At 35.8% G+C, this 15,083-nt stretch overlaps 1 protein-coding gene across 5 annotated transcripts in view; it reads right to left on the bottom strand.

Moving 5' to 3' along the window:
* Positions 1–1,236: 1,236 nt before the first annotated feature.
* Positions 1,237–15,083, bottom strand: part of LOC126760408 (galactokinase-like) — a 72,381-nt gene continuing 58,534 nt past the window's right edge. For all 5 annotated transcript variants that reach the window (XM_050476010.1, XM_050476009.1, XM_050476006.1 and 2 more), the window contains one exon: positions 1,237–1,675. In XM_050476010.1, the coding sequence (XP_050331967.1) occupies positions 1,379–1,675 (297 nt within the window). In that variant the 3' untranslated portion in view covers positions 1,237–1,378. The remainder of the gene's footprint in view (positions 1,676–15,083) is intronic.

Below are 15,083 nucleotides of genomic sequence, written 5' to 3'. Positions count from 1 at the left end.
TGGAAATAAAGAGAAGTCATCGGTGTCAAGTCAGGACTTTGCGGTAGTTGAATCATCAATATCATTGTTTTGAGTACTCAAAAATGCAATTCTTTCAGTCGATGTGTGAGAGCACGATGTATAAGAAGTCGATACATCACCCCCAACGTGAAAATTTTTTTACGATCAATTGTTCATGTAATATTGAATACATATATGCTGGTCGCATTAATGCCTATAGTTGTCTGAAACTCACGATAGGTCACATGACAATAACAGTTAGCGCACGAAACCACTGGTTTTGGTCGACCTTCACAAAATACATCTTATATGATCCATGTCCTATATTAAAATCATTATACCATAGAGAAACCTTGATGTTGCTCATCCTTGATGGAAACACCACGCCAAAATTTTAATTAAGCTGATCGATGCATGTTGCTGAGATAATACGCGTTGAAAGTTGTAAAAAATGGTCAATTAAATTCCATTTTTTGGCCGAGATGCATATTTTAAGTTACTGTAAACCACACGAATAGCATGCTTAATCGTTCTGAGTATATATAACATTAAAAATCCCAATATTTATGATAAATTCGTGAGTTGGTAGATTGCAAGACTGGGGTTGCTAAGTTCCTAAATATAGAATGTAGCCAATGTAGCCTTCCTACAATTTTTTCATACTGTCAGTGCGTGGAAATTACTCCAATCGTCAAAATTTCGTACGCGCTCTTTGTTGATTAAAAAAAATCAGCTATTTTTAAACATGAAATGATTATGGTACTTACGGCTTATACTTGATGGATCCTGCTTTATACAAACATTTTTTTTATGCACCTACAAGCCAATTTCTTTTTACTGAAAGCATAAATATTTCACAGCCGTGAAAATAAATTAACCGAAATAGACTTAAATAAAAGATTAATGGATCATAGCGACAGCTAGCGGTCATCCAAGTTATTTGAAAAACGAAGCACTCTTTAGGAGCCAGTCTATTTCGAACTTTTTGCTGAAAAAACTTTTTGCTAATTGGACATTGGGCAATTAGTTCGAAAGTTATGTCTAATATTTTTACAAAGAAATTTATCAAATATTTTTAACAAACATTTACACTTTAAAAACTTTCAAGACAAGATCAGCCTTCAATGAACTTGTTTTTTAATCACGCACAAATGAAATACCTGCAAGACGACAACCCCACCCAACTTACAATTAAATACGATGTCCCCACACCAAACACTAAAGTAAAATCATTGCTATCTTTTTACAAGTATTTCATTTTATTAATCTTTTCATTTTTGCTGTTTACTTTTCTACTTTACGTATACGTTTCCTTTGCTTTGCGCATTTATTTACAGAGTTTTCTTGCAGTATTATTTCATCATCATAGCACGCCGCCTCATAGATCGACACGTCTCGCTCCACTGCTGGGCACACACATGTAGAATTCCAAGCGGTCAGCGGCGTCTTTATTGAATTCTTTAGTGAAATTTGTACGCATCGTCGCAATCACATTGTCGACCGCAGCGCGTTGCAGCAGCGTAACGGTGCAGCCGCCAAAGCCACCGCCAGTCATACGTGATCCCAAAACACCGGAACAATTAATGGCCGCATCGACCAGGGCGTCCAATTCACGGCAGGATACTTCGAAGTCGTCACGTAGTGATGTATGTGACGCTTTCATTAGTGCGCCCATCTGGTGGCCAACCGGGGGGGAAGGCAGCAGCCGAGTAATGGCGATCGAAATGAAACACAACAGCGGTATTTAATGGCATTGCGTTGGCAGCACGTAGCAGGCGTCCATGGCGTATACGTTACCGGCGTATATGAAAGAAAATAAAACATTGCGGAAATCCATAAGTAAATAGCAATTGGCACATGATTGTAAGAGTGTATGTGTGTGTGTGAGAGAGAGAGATAAAATGCATGTGAGTGCGCGTGAGTAAAAATTAAATTATTTGCTGTTGTACAGGGTGACTCAAGCGGTTTTATTGAAGGTGTCATAAAAAGAATTTTGAGATTGTTTGGAGTTCAAGCGTACAAACTGTATATATTATACAGTATATTAATTTTACTTGCTTTTTATTAATAATAGTATGATATGAAGAAATCTATTAACTAGTTTTTGTTTATACCTTACAAATATTATATTGTATAAGAGCACATTTTTCTCTACAAAAAAATTAAATCAAAAAATATTTCGAAGCATATTAATAACAAGAAATAGAGTTCGACTGCACCAAAGCTCTTATACCATTCACATATATATTTGTTTAGCATAAGTAAGTATAAATAGATGTTTATCTTGATTTTGTTCGGTCAGTTTGTGCCGCAGCCATATGTTATGGTGGTCCAATCTGAACAATTTCATCAGAGATCGCATCATTGCCTTAGATAATAATCCATGCCAAATTTCTTGAAGATATCTCGTTAACAGAAAAAGTTTGCCATACAAGCACTTAATGCCGATTGGTAAGTTTGTATGACAATAACAAGCTATAGTTGTCCGATCTGAATAATTTCTTCGCAGAATGTAGTGAAGATTTGGATAACGATCTTTGCTTGACGGACAGAAATATAAGCATAGCTATAACTACTCAACTCATATAGCTGACTAAATGTGAGATAGGTTATTACATTTTTAACACACAATTCATAAAACCACCCGAAGCTATAAAAAGCTACTAAGTAAGTGGCAATAACATAACCCTGAAGCAAGAGATTAAATGTGCAATTTACCGGTAAGTGCAGATACCAGTAGTAAATACTATATCAAGCAGTAAAAAAATGTATCAGAACAAAAAATAATATACAAGAAAAGAGGTAGGCCCTAACTTCGGTTGCAGCCAAATATTATAAACCTCCGCAATTTGAAAGAGCTAAAACTGTTTCATGTGCTTCCAAATTTCTACTTTAATTCAAATAAATATTCTTGTGAAAACTTCTTTCTCCAATTGGACGATATATATGTCAATTCAGTTCAAGTTTTAAGTATTTAAATATAATTAATATTTCGTCCAAGGACCTTTATTTGAAATGACTTCCTGTACGCGGTCGGGCATGCTCTCTACCAAATTTTCAATTATGTCCTTAGGAATACGACTCCATTCTGCTTCAACACGCTCCCAAAGGTTGCCCATGTTTGATGGAGCTGCTTCGTACTGCCCGAGCCGTCTTTTCACGACTGACCAAAGATTTTCAAACGGATTGAGGTCGGGACTTTGTGCAGGCCACTCCATCAATTTAAAATTTTGCTTTCCAATCAGTTCTTTAACAATTTTAGCAGTGTGCTTCGGATCCTCATCTCGTTGAAAAACAATTTCTGTTTCAGGATAAGCACATTTTTCAATAAAATTGGGAAGATTGGTTTGCAAAATTTGTAAGTATAGTAGTCCTCTTTCCGCATAATACCGTCTATTAAGTGCAAAGGGCCAACATGCCACCATGAGAAGCATCCTCAAACCATAATATTTTCACCACCATGTTTTACAGTTTGTTTTACATGGTGTCTCTGAATTCGTTCTCCGGGTCTACGCCAGCAGTATTGTTTTCCGTCAGACTGAAAACGATTAAATTTTGACTCGTCAAAATTTTTATAGGATGTTTGTTTTTTTTTTACACTTGAAATATATCCGATGTCTCGCAGCGCTCTTCTGGCAGTCCATTCGCTAACATTCTTGTTAATAGCCAAAGAAGCACCTTTTGGTGTTCGAAGCTTGTTCCTTCTCATCTCTCTCATATAATCATTATGAACTATTTGGAATAGTTTTAGGGATTGAAAATTACTCGTAGGTATCCAAAAGCGTTATAACCTGTAAAACATATTCCGGGAGTTTAAAAACTAACACCCAGGACATCAACCCGCATAGTTAAACACAGTTACAAGAACCTGGAGATAATTTTTAAAAAGTGTGGTTAGCTTTAAGATCAACACATACGAACGCGACTGGCAATACGTACCCTGTAGGAAAGTTAAGTGTTAACAAGCTAGCTGATAAGCACACACCTTAATAATTACATAGGTATTTGCCTTTTATGAGCAAAAAATAGTAAGACTTTGCTAATAATTATAAAATTCTTTATTTATTCTTCAAAATCTTTGTCGTCGCTCTCAAAGTTTTCCCCCTTGGCCTCAATACACCTGTGCCAACGTTTTTTCTAATCCTCGAAACAGTTGTTGAAGTCAATTTCCGGAATAGCCTTCAATCCTCGTAACTATTCACGTTTAATGTCTTTAATTGATTCAAAATTGTTTCCCACGAGCGGTTGGTAGAACTTGCTGAACAGCCAGAAGTCACACGGAGCTCAATCAGGTGAACCCGGTGCTTGCGGCACGATATTGGTTGAAAATTTGGTGAAAAATTCACGAAGAATTAATTCAGTATGCGACAATGCATTATCGCGGTGAATAGCTTCGCGCAAACGACGCATAGCACTTAAATACTATTCCTTGATGAGAGCGTGGATGGTCGGAAGGAATTCACAGTGCTTCACACTTTGATAATGGTAGAAAACTGTCAACATTACTTTGATTTTTGACTTGCTTCGACGTGTTTTTCGCTTCGGCTCACTTTTGCAAATATTCGGCCGATTGATTGATTATCCAAGACTCATCACCATTAATAATACATTTTATGACATTCTGGTAGTTAAAAAGCATTGTTATACAGACGTTAATGCGAAGCTGTTTTTTGAAAAAATTTAGTGACCAATTGTGCTTTCACTGATCCCTTACCATATTCCAACGATGCCAGTAAGATCTCTGACTGTTGATCGTCGATTCTGAAGCACACAATATTTTGGTTTTTCTGAAGTGTTGATCTTCAGTTGGTGGATGACCGTCCTGGGCGTGGTTCATCATCAACGCGTTCCCGACCCTCTTTTAATAATTTATACCACTCAAAATCAATTGCTAGCGACGAACAATTGTCACCGAAGGCCTTTTCCAACCCTTTATTTGAAGAAAAATATTTCGATGAATGGGTTTTCGCGCCATATTAAATTAAAAAGTCTCACTTTTGCCGACAGGTGCATTTCTTTTATTAACAATGTGTTCAGTTTATATGGAAGCTATATGCTATAGTAATCCGATCTGAACAATTTTTTCGGAGATTATATTATTACCTTAAGCAATAATCCATGTCAAATGAATGAAGATAACAATTCCGATCGTCGGTTTGTATAGCAGCTATATGCTACAGTAATCCGATGTGAACATTTTCCTAGGAGGTTACATTATTTCTATGAACAATAACTCATACCAAATTTCGTGAAGATATATCGTCAAATGAGAAAGTTTCCCATGCAAGCATTTGATTTTGAGCTTGCAATTTGTATGGCAGCTATATGCTATAGTTAACCGATCTGAAAAATTTTTTCGGAGATTACATTGCTGTCTCAGAAAATAATTTGTACCAAATTTCGTGAATATATCTTGTCAAATACAAAAGTTTTCCATACAAGAACTTGATTCCGATCGTTCAGTTTGTATGGCAGCTATTTGTTATAGTCGTCCGATATCGCCCGTTGCGACAAATGAGTAGCTTCTTGAAGAGAAATTGACGTTTGCAAAATTTCAAAACGATATCTTAAAAACTGAGGGACTAGTTCGTATATATACAGACAGACAGACGGACATGGCTAAACCGACTCAGCTCAACATACTGATCATTTATATATATACTTTATAGGATCTCCGACGCTTTCGTGACAAACTTAATATACCCTGTTCAGGGTATAAAAATAAATACAAAAAATTTTGAATGAAAATCCAACATTAAAAGGATAAGTTCGATATTTTTATAAATGAATATATAACCCAGTACTTTTTCTACAGGTTTATGTGTGCTGAAGATAATGTACATATGTATATAACGTGGTTAAACTCACACGTACTCCAACGGAAACGGAAATTAGCTTTTACTTATTATTACCAAGGCAACTACTGACAACTGTTGCAAAGAATGGCTGATGCACGCACACATATGCAGAAATATATAATATTTAGCCGAAGAATGTTGAATCAAGTATATTGTTTTGAGCTATGAAATTGCTTGAGAGTATATTTTATGTGGCTTCAATTGCTTAACTGAACACTGGCTAAAATGGTTTCAACTATCTTCTTCATCTATCTATTAAATATGAATTTAATAAAATTAGTCTTATTGGTAAGTAACAATATTTTTTATGTGGTTTATAAAAACTATTAAATATATAATTAAAAAGTCCAATTTTTCGAGATTAATTCCATAGGTAGATATGCGCACACCCACAAACACATATTAAAATAGTTTGCCAACTTTCATATGCGCTTTCGCATTCACTTTGAGCTGCCGCTTATTACACATGCCCTTTCCACGCATTCATGCCAATTTGGTGCACGCACTCAGCGTGACCCTTGGGGCATGCGACAGGCCAAACGGGTAATTAATCTTTCTTTTGTTCGCAGCAATTCCGTCGGCTCCGTTGCTCGGTCTATTTGCAGCACCTAGCGGCCTTCAGCTCCCCCTCCTTTACTCTCACACTCACTCACACTCTGCCCTTGGCGCACATACAGACATCACTCACTTTTTTTCTTGTGATCTTTCGTGTTTTCGCATTCCATTCGCTGGTTAACGGTACACGCACTTGTGTTAAGTGTTTTTCGCTCGTTGCCCAAAAGGCATTTAGCAGTGAGCGTGGCCAATGGCTGTCATTAATTACACCAGATTGGTAGATTAAAGTCAAAAACTAGATGGTTGCCTCTGATATTAGTGTTTAATTGTGTGCATTTATGTGTGTGTGTAGGTATTTTCTTTTTCTGTAGAGATATTTTAACTGCTCGATATGTTCTTTGTTTGCGCTTTACTTGGTTCGATACGTCGGTAAACGGATTCGCCTGAGTTCCAGAAATATGTCTGTTGTTTTCTTTTAAATCTTATCTGAAATTTTGGCTCAATTCACCCGAAAGTAAAGACTAAAAATTTGTTTTTGAAAATTAAATACTAATTTTGATTGAGAATATAAAAAAAAAACAAATATTCAAATCATTGACGACTGCTTTTTACACATTTTAACCACCTTTCTGGTGCCATGTCAATAGAAATGAATATGAAACAAACCAATAAGACACCCAATTTTCTATTCCTACAAAGTGCTACTCAGGCAATGCTCATTAAAACAAATGGTAATTACGTAGAAAGGGCCGAGTCTGGTAAGAAAACGGCGGGAGGCGTAGCAGCTTCCAGTCAAGTTTTTTGATTGTGTTTTGAAGCGATTTTGCTTTGCGTGCATTGCCGTGTAAGAAAATTACTTTGCCGTGTCCTCAGGCCGATTCTAGTCAATTTTCGATCAATGCATGATTCAAATTGATCATTTGTTGTCTTGCTGATTAGTATTAACAGTTTCATCAGGTTTTAGAAGCACAAGATATACAACACCCTTCTGATCCCACCAAATAATAAGCTCATTTTTCATCGCCAGTGTTAACTCGATACAAAACTGCTTTTCTTATGTGACTTTGAAGCAAACTTTCACAAATGTTTTTTCGGTTTATCATTTGTTCTACATTCAATATCCCATTTGACACCCATTTTCCACACTTTTTGATTTTTTTCCATAGCTTTCAAGCAATCTGAAATTTTGGTTTGTTGTGTAAAATTTAACATGACTGTCATTAGCTTTTAACTCAAAGTGTCATCTTCAACTAGTATTGCTTGCGGTTCGGCGTCTTTCAAACTTGTTTGGTGGTCTTCAACGTTCTTCATTTCTCACATCATTATCTCTGCATCATTGAAAACATATTTTGCATATTGTTTCTGATGGAGCCTGATCACCAAATGCCACGGCAAGCATTCGAGGCGACTCTGCAGGACTTTTCTCCACATGGAAACAAAATATTAATGCTTTTCGCAAATCATCATTTTTCGGTAAGAAATTTGACATTTTTAACAAAATGAAAAAATATCATGTTAATTGTTCAACGACTGCAATGATTTTGAATATTTTTGACAGATGCCATGCCAACCATACAATAAAATATTAAATCTCGTTCACTCGTTCACACGTCCACACGTTCAATTAATGCCGTGCTGAGTTTGGTCGGTTTAACCATGTCCGTCTGATTGTCTGTTCATAGTAAAAACCGTCTTTTTGATTCCTAGAAAATGGTAATCTGTCGGAGCCGCCGATAACGGACAATCACATCATATAGTCTGATTAATAAAAATCAAGTCCTTTTGTGGAAAACTTTTTCGCGAAATTTGGCACATAAAATAATTCAAAGCAGCGCTAACAATTGACGAAGAAATTGTTCAGATCAAGACCTTATAGCATATAGCATCAAAATACAGAATTTCTTTTTCATTGAGAATATATCTTCAAGTAATTTGGCATGGATTATTATTCACCAATACAATACAATGGATAGCATTTATATGCCATGCAAACTGCCCATTCAAAATCAATATATATTTTTTTTAACATTTTTATGCTATGAAAATGCCTCTGTGAAGGGTATTATAGCCTCGATGCAGCCGAGTTTCTTGTAATAAATTTCAATAAAAACTTTCCTTTCACCATTTTTAGAAGCTCGCAAATCATGAAGAAATTTATTTCAAAACAAACCTTGAAAAATAATGCCCAATCTTCGAGCTTTTCTGCATCGAAGGGAACAATAAAAGGGAAAATTCGGAAAGTCCACTGACGAAACAGCCAAACAACAAATTATGAAGTTTTCTCTGGTTAAAATAGCCACAGCACTTCCATAATACCATCCAAATTTTATTATGTGACCTTAAAATTAGTATGACTGCAATTTCGGCAGTGAATGAAAGCCCAAAAATCTCTTTAGCCACTTTGAAATGAAATAACTGGAATATACGCTTATTGGCCCCGCGTCTCACTTGCGTTACCACCCTACTTGACACCGTTTCCTTTCACAGGATATAACCATGGAAACAAAAGATTCGCACAAACCTTCCCTAACGAAGGCGCAAGCGAGTTATACGGACTAATTTAAGCTTATCAGGTTGCCATATGCTAATTTTTTTTCGTATTTATTTGGAAGCCTGCACATACATTTGTGCGGGCGCAAGTTTCCAACGACAAGTTGTTGAACCGTGAAATTGCAAAAATGCTGGAGTGCGATGGAATAAGAATTCTGCAGAACAGGGTGACAGAAATGAGCAAAATTTTTTGAAAATCAAATATTTATAAATTATATTATTTTGCATAAATTATAACATCAAATGAGGAAATTTGTTTGGAAGTAAAAAATTAGAATTGATCACCTCTTCCCTTCTGTAGGCGCTGAAGATCTCATATTAACAATGAAACATTACTAAAAGCTAGATTTTCCTTTAGCACCCCCTGTATTTTCTCCGTCTATACATTCACACGAAATAGGTAGCCTTGTATGAAGGTGTGGAGTAAATCAAATTCGCTGATTGCAGACTTGAATAGGCACTCAAATACACACGAATATAGTGTACCTAGCGCGCCATATGCTTTATCATATGTCTGAAAGACACCCCCCCTCTCCCCCCTTACTTCCTTGGAAAAATAGTTTACCATATTTGCATATCAAATTTTGTAAAACTCCAGCGCTGCAGCTCACGGCCGCCACTGCAGCGCATACCGTTGCCTTTGATAGAGCCTATTAGCGCCATATTAAATGCGAAAATTACAAAAGCGCATGGCTGCAATGCAATGCAAAAATACAAAAAAATAGTTGGAGGGCGTGAAAAAACAAGTTTTAAAGAAACTCAAGTGAGGCAGAGCGCCAAGCAGCTCATACCCCGTGCTGCAGTGCATTGCAGCATATTCGCACATGAGTGGGTATTCAGTGTGCCAGTCGGCATGTGGGCGCAACGTTTGCCCCAAAAAATTAAATGAAGCTCGCAGTGATGATGTGAGAGCAGCGCTGAAAGGGCTCTCCGGTTGCAGGTCTACCAATTAGTAATACAAGAATTAGCTGACGGAACAAAGGCGCTGGTTTGGATGTTGTAATTGAAGATGCGCCAATGCAAGTACTAAAGCATGGCATGCAGGTCATTAGAGTACTACAAGGGATTGGTATATGCGGAATTTCCGATGGAAACCAAATTCAAGGAGTTTCGTTAACTTTACTTATCCATGTTTTAAAATAATTAAGAATTAATTCAATTCAATTGTTGTCATTGGCTAATTAAGGGGTTAAAAATGGCCGGTATTACATTGCCCAATAAAGTTTAAAAATACTGGAGAGCTTTAAAAAATTAATATTTTGTGCAAAGTGGCAAAAAAAATTCCTTTTGAAAAAAATAAATAAAATGTTCCACTTAATCTTTATATATTTTATATATTATATAAAAATTACGAACCGATTTTATCAAAATTTAGCACACTGTGTCCAGTTTGAGGCAACTTAGAAGATAGAATAGACAAAACAATTCATAAATAAGAAATTTAGTGAAAGCCGTATTAAATGAACGCTCTATTAAGGGGACATCCCCATTAACATGTTGACCGGTCCCACAATTTGTTGATATTTATTAAGTACAATCTATTAAGCGGACAACTCTATTAACTGGGCATAAAGGCTGGTAACCAGACATTGAGAAAGCAGCCTTAAATTCGTTATTTTTCCAATGAAATTTTATTGTATGAACATATTCAAAAGTAAACCTCAAGTACAATCCCCTGAATTCTTATACCGACAAAAATGTTTTCGCTTTTATTCGTAAATGTTCACTGTAACAGTTTATTATAAGAACAATAGTATAAAATGTATACCACAGCAACGCGTGGCCGGATCCACTTGTTCTTGTATGTATATGTTTGAGCTTTTAGGTGTATCGTCTAATTTTCTTTACAAAATGGTGATTCAGCAGGAACAGGCAGCTACCTTGACGGTTTGACGACATTCATAACCCAATAGACCGGTTTTCCTTCGAAGCTAAATTTTCAAATTTTTATTTAAAAATAGAACTTTTTAAACCGAACTTTATATAATCTACCATTTTCACTAAAATGCTTTATATTTCAAAATCCAGTTCATAAAATAAAAAGTATTGAACACCTAGTCCATCTATGTAGTAGATATCAAAATATTTTTGAAAATCGTTATGAGAAATATAACTCTTAATTGATTTAAATTTATTTCATCAAACTTAAAGGCACAATATGAATAGGAATAGTTCACTGAACAAATTCTAGCCTGAACAAGTAAGGAAGAACTAAGATCGGGTACAACCGAACACTATATACTCTCGCAACTTGCAAGAATCAAAGCCAGGGGAATACCTTAAGGTGGAAATCGTCAACCAAAATATCAGAATCTAAGCGATTATATATACAGTCAAGCTTCTAACTTGAATCACCATAAATCACAAACAAACCTCAAGTTAGAGAGGTTTGAGTTATGAAAGAATATATGTATGAAATTTCACTTCTATTGGAAATTCAAGGCTTCGAGTTATGGAAGTTTAACTGTATATTCACAAATAATGGTTACACTATAAATTACTAATTTAAAAAGCTTTTTATGGGCATAATTTTCTTAAAAATACTTTCGAGCGAAAACCTAGAAGGAAAACTTTTGGAAGGCCACAAAAAACGAATACAGTCCTTGATCGTCGCTTTGTTACTATTTGAAAGAGACCCCATTCAAGTCGTCAGAGGTGATAGCAGCAGAAATTGGAAATGTAGTAAGTGCTCAAACAGTTCGCGGGCGTTTGCAAAAGGCCAAGCTACCAGGACGAATAGCCAGGAAAGTTCCATTAATGCGATCAAAAAATTTAGATATGAGGTTAAATTTTGCAAGAAGTCATTTCGATTGGTCAGGACCTAAGGAAGCAAAAACGTGGAGAAAGATCTTATGGAGCGACGAAATGAAAGTAAATTTTTTTGAAAACGATTTTGAGAGAAATGTGCGTCATCCAAAAGGAAAGGAATTTCATATTCGATTCACAAAAAAAAAAACTGTGAAGCATGAAAGTTGAAATTTCATGGTTTGGGAATGTTTTTCTTGGTTTGAAGTAGGTCCTATATACCGGACAATTAACAAAACGACAGCATTGGAGTACAAGAAAATAATTGAAAAAGTCATGATGCCCTACGCTGAAGAAAATTTACCATTACGTTGGATAAATCAGCAAGATAATGACCCAAAACATAACTACACTCTCGTTAAGAAATATTTTGAAGGCAATAATGTTTACGTGTTGAAATGGCAAAGCCAATCCCGGATTTAAATCCAATAGGGAACCTGTGGGGAGAACTAAAACAAAATTGGCGAATCAATCTTTCTCTAAAAAAGACCAGTTAGGGGAGTGCGTACAAAAACTTGGTATGAGATGCCTAAAGAAACATGTCAGTCCTTTATCAGTATTATGTTAAACGAATTAGTAAATTAAAGTTTGCGTTTGTGGTTTTGATGTGCTTTACCTGTAAACCTATTGTGTAACTATTATTTTTTGAGCAGGTGTTTATATATATGTAATAACAGTTATTACCGAAACCCATATATATTATATATTATACTCTGTAGCAAAATGTTGCAAAAGTATAAAAAAATTTAGGAGTAACCTAGTGCGATCCGCTAAAACAATAGATTTTTGCTAAAACTTTTTAAGAAAACTACTTTATGAAATGTAGGAATATTTTTAGTTATTTTAAGGATAGGAAGAGAGATTTTCAATGTGGCACAAAACAAGAAAAAAAATTAGTAATGCGTGATATTTGATCTATTGATTTTTATATTTCCAATTTTTTTTAAGCTTAAATTTAGAAGCTAGCAGACTTTGTAAAATGCCAGAAAATTTTAACTGCACCAAAGCTATAAAAATCTTCATAAAAAGTTCTTTTTTCTGATTTTGATCTGCCAGCTTGGATGTCATTTATAAGCTATAGCGGTGCAAGCCGAAAACTAAGTTCGGAAATTATGACAATGCCTAGGATAATAGTCTAAGCCAAATTTCTTGAAAATACCTTTTCAAATGAAACAATTTTCTGTACAAAGGTTTGAATTTTGTCGATCAGTTTGAACGGCAGCTATTTGTAACTTTGGTATGAAAAGGTATATACAAAATAAGCAAAAAAAAAATCGAAGTGATTGAATGATTTGCTTTCAAGTTACAATTTCAGTCAATTTTGAATTCAGTTTCTTTATATGGAAAACAAAACTCGTTTATATCGGGTGATTTTTTAAGAGCTTGATAACTTTTTAAAATTAATTAAAAAAAAACGCATAAAATTTGCAAAATCTCATCGGTTCTTTATTTGAAACGTTAGATTGGTTCATGACATTTACTTTTTGAAGATAATTTCATTTAAATGTTGACCGCGGCTGCGTCTTAGGTGGTCCATTCGGAAAGTCCAATTTTGGGCAACTTTTTCGAGCATTTCGGCCGGAATAGCCCGAATTTCTTCGGAAATGTTGTCTTCCAAAGCTGGAATAGTTGCTGGCTTATTTCTGTAGACTTTAGACTTGACGTAGCCCCACAAAAAATAGTCTAAAGGCGTTAAATCGCATGATCTTGGTGGCCAACTTACGGGTCCATTTCTTGAGATGAATTGTTCTCCGAAGTTTTCCCTCAAAATGGCCATAGAATCGCGAGCTGTGTGGCATGTAGCGCCATCTTGTTGAAACCACATGTCAACCAAGTTCATTTCTTCCATTTTTGGCAACAAAAAGTTTGTTAGCATCGAACGATAGCGATCGCCATTCACCGTAACGTTGCGTCCAACAGCATCTTTGAAAAAATACGGTCCAATGATTCCACCAGCGTACAAACCACACCAAACAGTGCATTTTGCGGGATGCATGGGCAGTTCTTGAACGGCTTCTGGTTGCTCTTCACCCCAAATGCGGCAATTTTGCTTATTTACGTAGCCATTCAACCAGAAATGAGCCTCATCGCTGAACAAAATTTGTCGATAAAAAAGCGGATTTTCTGCCAACTTTTCTAGGGCCCATTCACTGAAAATTCGACGTTGTGGCAGATCGGTCGGCTTCAGTTCTGGCACGAGCTGTATTTTATACGGTTTTACACCAAGATCTTTGCGTAAAATCTTCCATGTGGTCGAATAACACGACGAATCGACATTTCACGGTCTTCAGCCACACTCTCAGAAACAGACGCAATATTCTCTTCTGTACGCACTGTACGCATTCGTGTGGTTGGTTTAATGTCCAATAAAGTAAACTGAGTGCGAAACTTGGTCACAATCGCATTAATTGTTTGCTCACTTGGTCGATTATGTAGACCATAAATCGGACGTAAAGCGCGAAACACATTTCGAACCGAACACTGATTTTGGTAATAAAATTCAATGATTTGCAAGCGTTGCTCGTTAGTAAGTTTATTCATGATGAAATGTCAAAGCATACTGAGCATCTTTCTCTTTGACACCATGTCTGAAATCCCACGTTATCTGTCAAATACTAATGCATGAAAATCCTTCAAAAAAATCACCCGATAAATTATAGCCTACATTTTGGAGCCGCAAGAAATTATTTGATAAGTATAAATATGAAGCATCAATTCTCGTAGCAATTAATACATTTCTTCAGTGCAAATTTATTTACTTTTCATAACTGTCTTATATAAATAGCTGCCTCCAAAAATGGAATTTAACTTGTGAATCAAAAAAAGTGAACTTGCTCTACTCCTGTACGTGCAGATTTTTGAAATAATACAATGCCACTTTTATCAAAAGGCGCAATAACAAGGTGAAGACCTCTTAGCGAAAAGGTAAATGCCACTTTCTATGCACACACTGCTCATATTAGACCCAGATTTTTACTTACGGTATTTTGAGTTTCTGAAAATAAGTAAATTTCTTTTTTTTTCTACACCCAAAGTCTTTCTCTAACACTACTTTCGTTAGACTTTCGTTGCTTTGCCATTATACTTCATTTCAATTAATGGCCGTGTAGACCAAAAAATCAAGTTCCCGCACAAAGCACAGCACACACATACATAAAATCTGTGTATGTAGATTCTATGTAAGCATAAATTTTCACGCTGCTTCTGAAAAGAGCTTCGCCCTCAGCAGCTTGCAGTTCATGCGAGGTCAAACGTGTGTAATTTGAAGCTAATGAGCATTGCTCTTTTGTAAAACCACTTCTACTTAAACACACA

The sequence above is a fragment of the Bactrocera neohumeralis genome, chromosome 5 (assembly GCF_024586455.1).
Source record: "Bactrocera neohumeralis isolate Rockhampton chromosome 5, APGP_CSIRO_Bneo_wtdbg2-racon-allhic-juicebox.fasta_v2, whole genome shotgun sequence".
NCBI classification, from domain to species: Eukaryota; Metazoa; Arthropoda; class Insecta; order Diptera; family Tephritidae; genus Bactrocera; species Bactrocera neohumeralis.
Note: the sequence above shows the minus strand (reverse complement) of the source record. Positions and strands in the feature narration are given on the sequence as shown.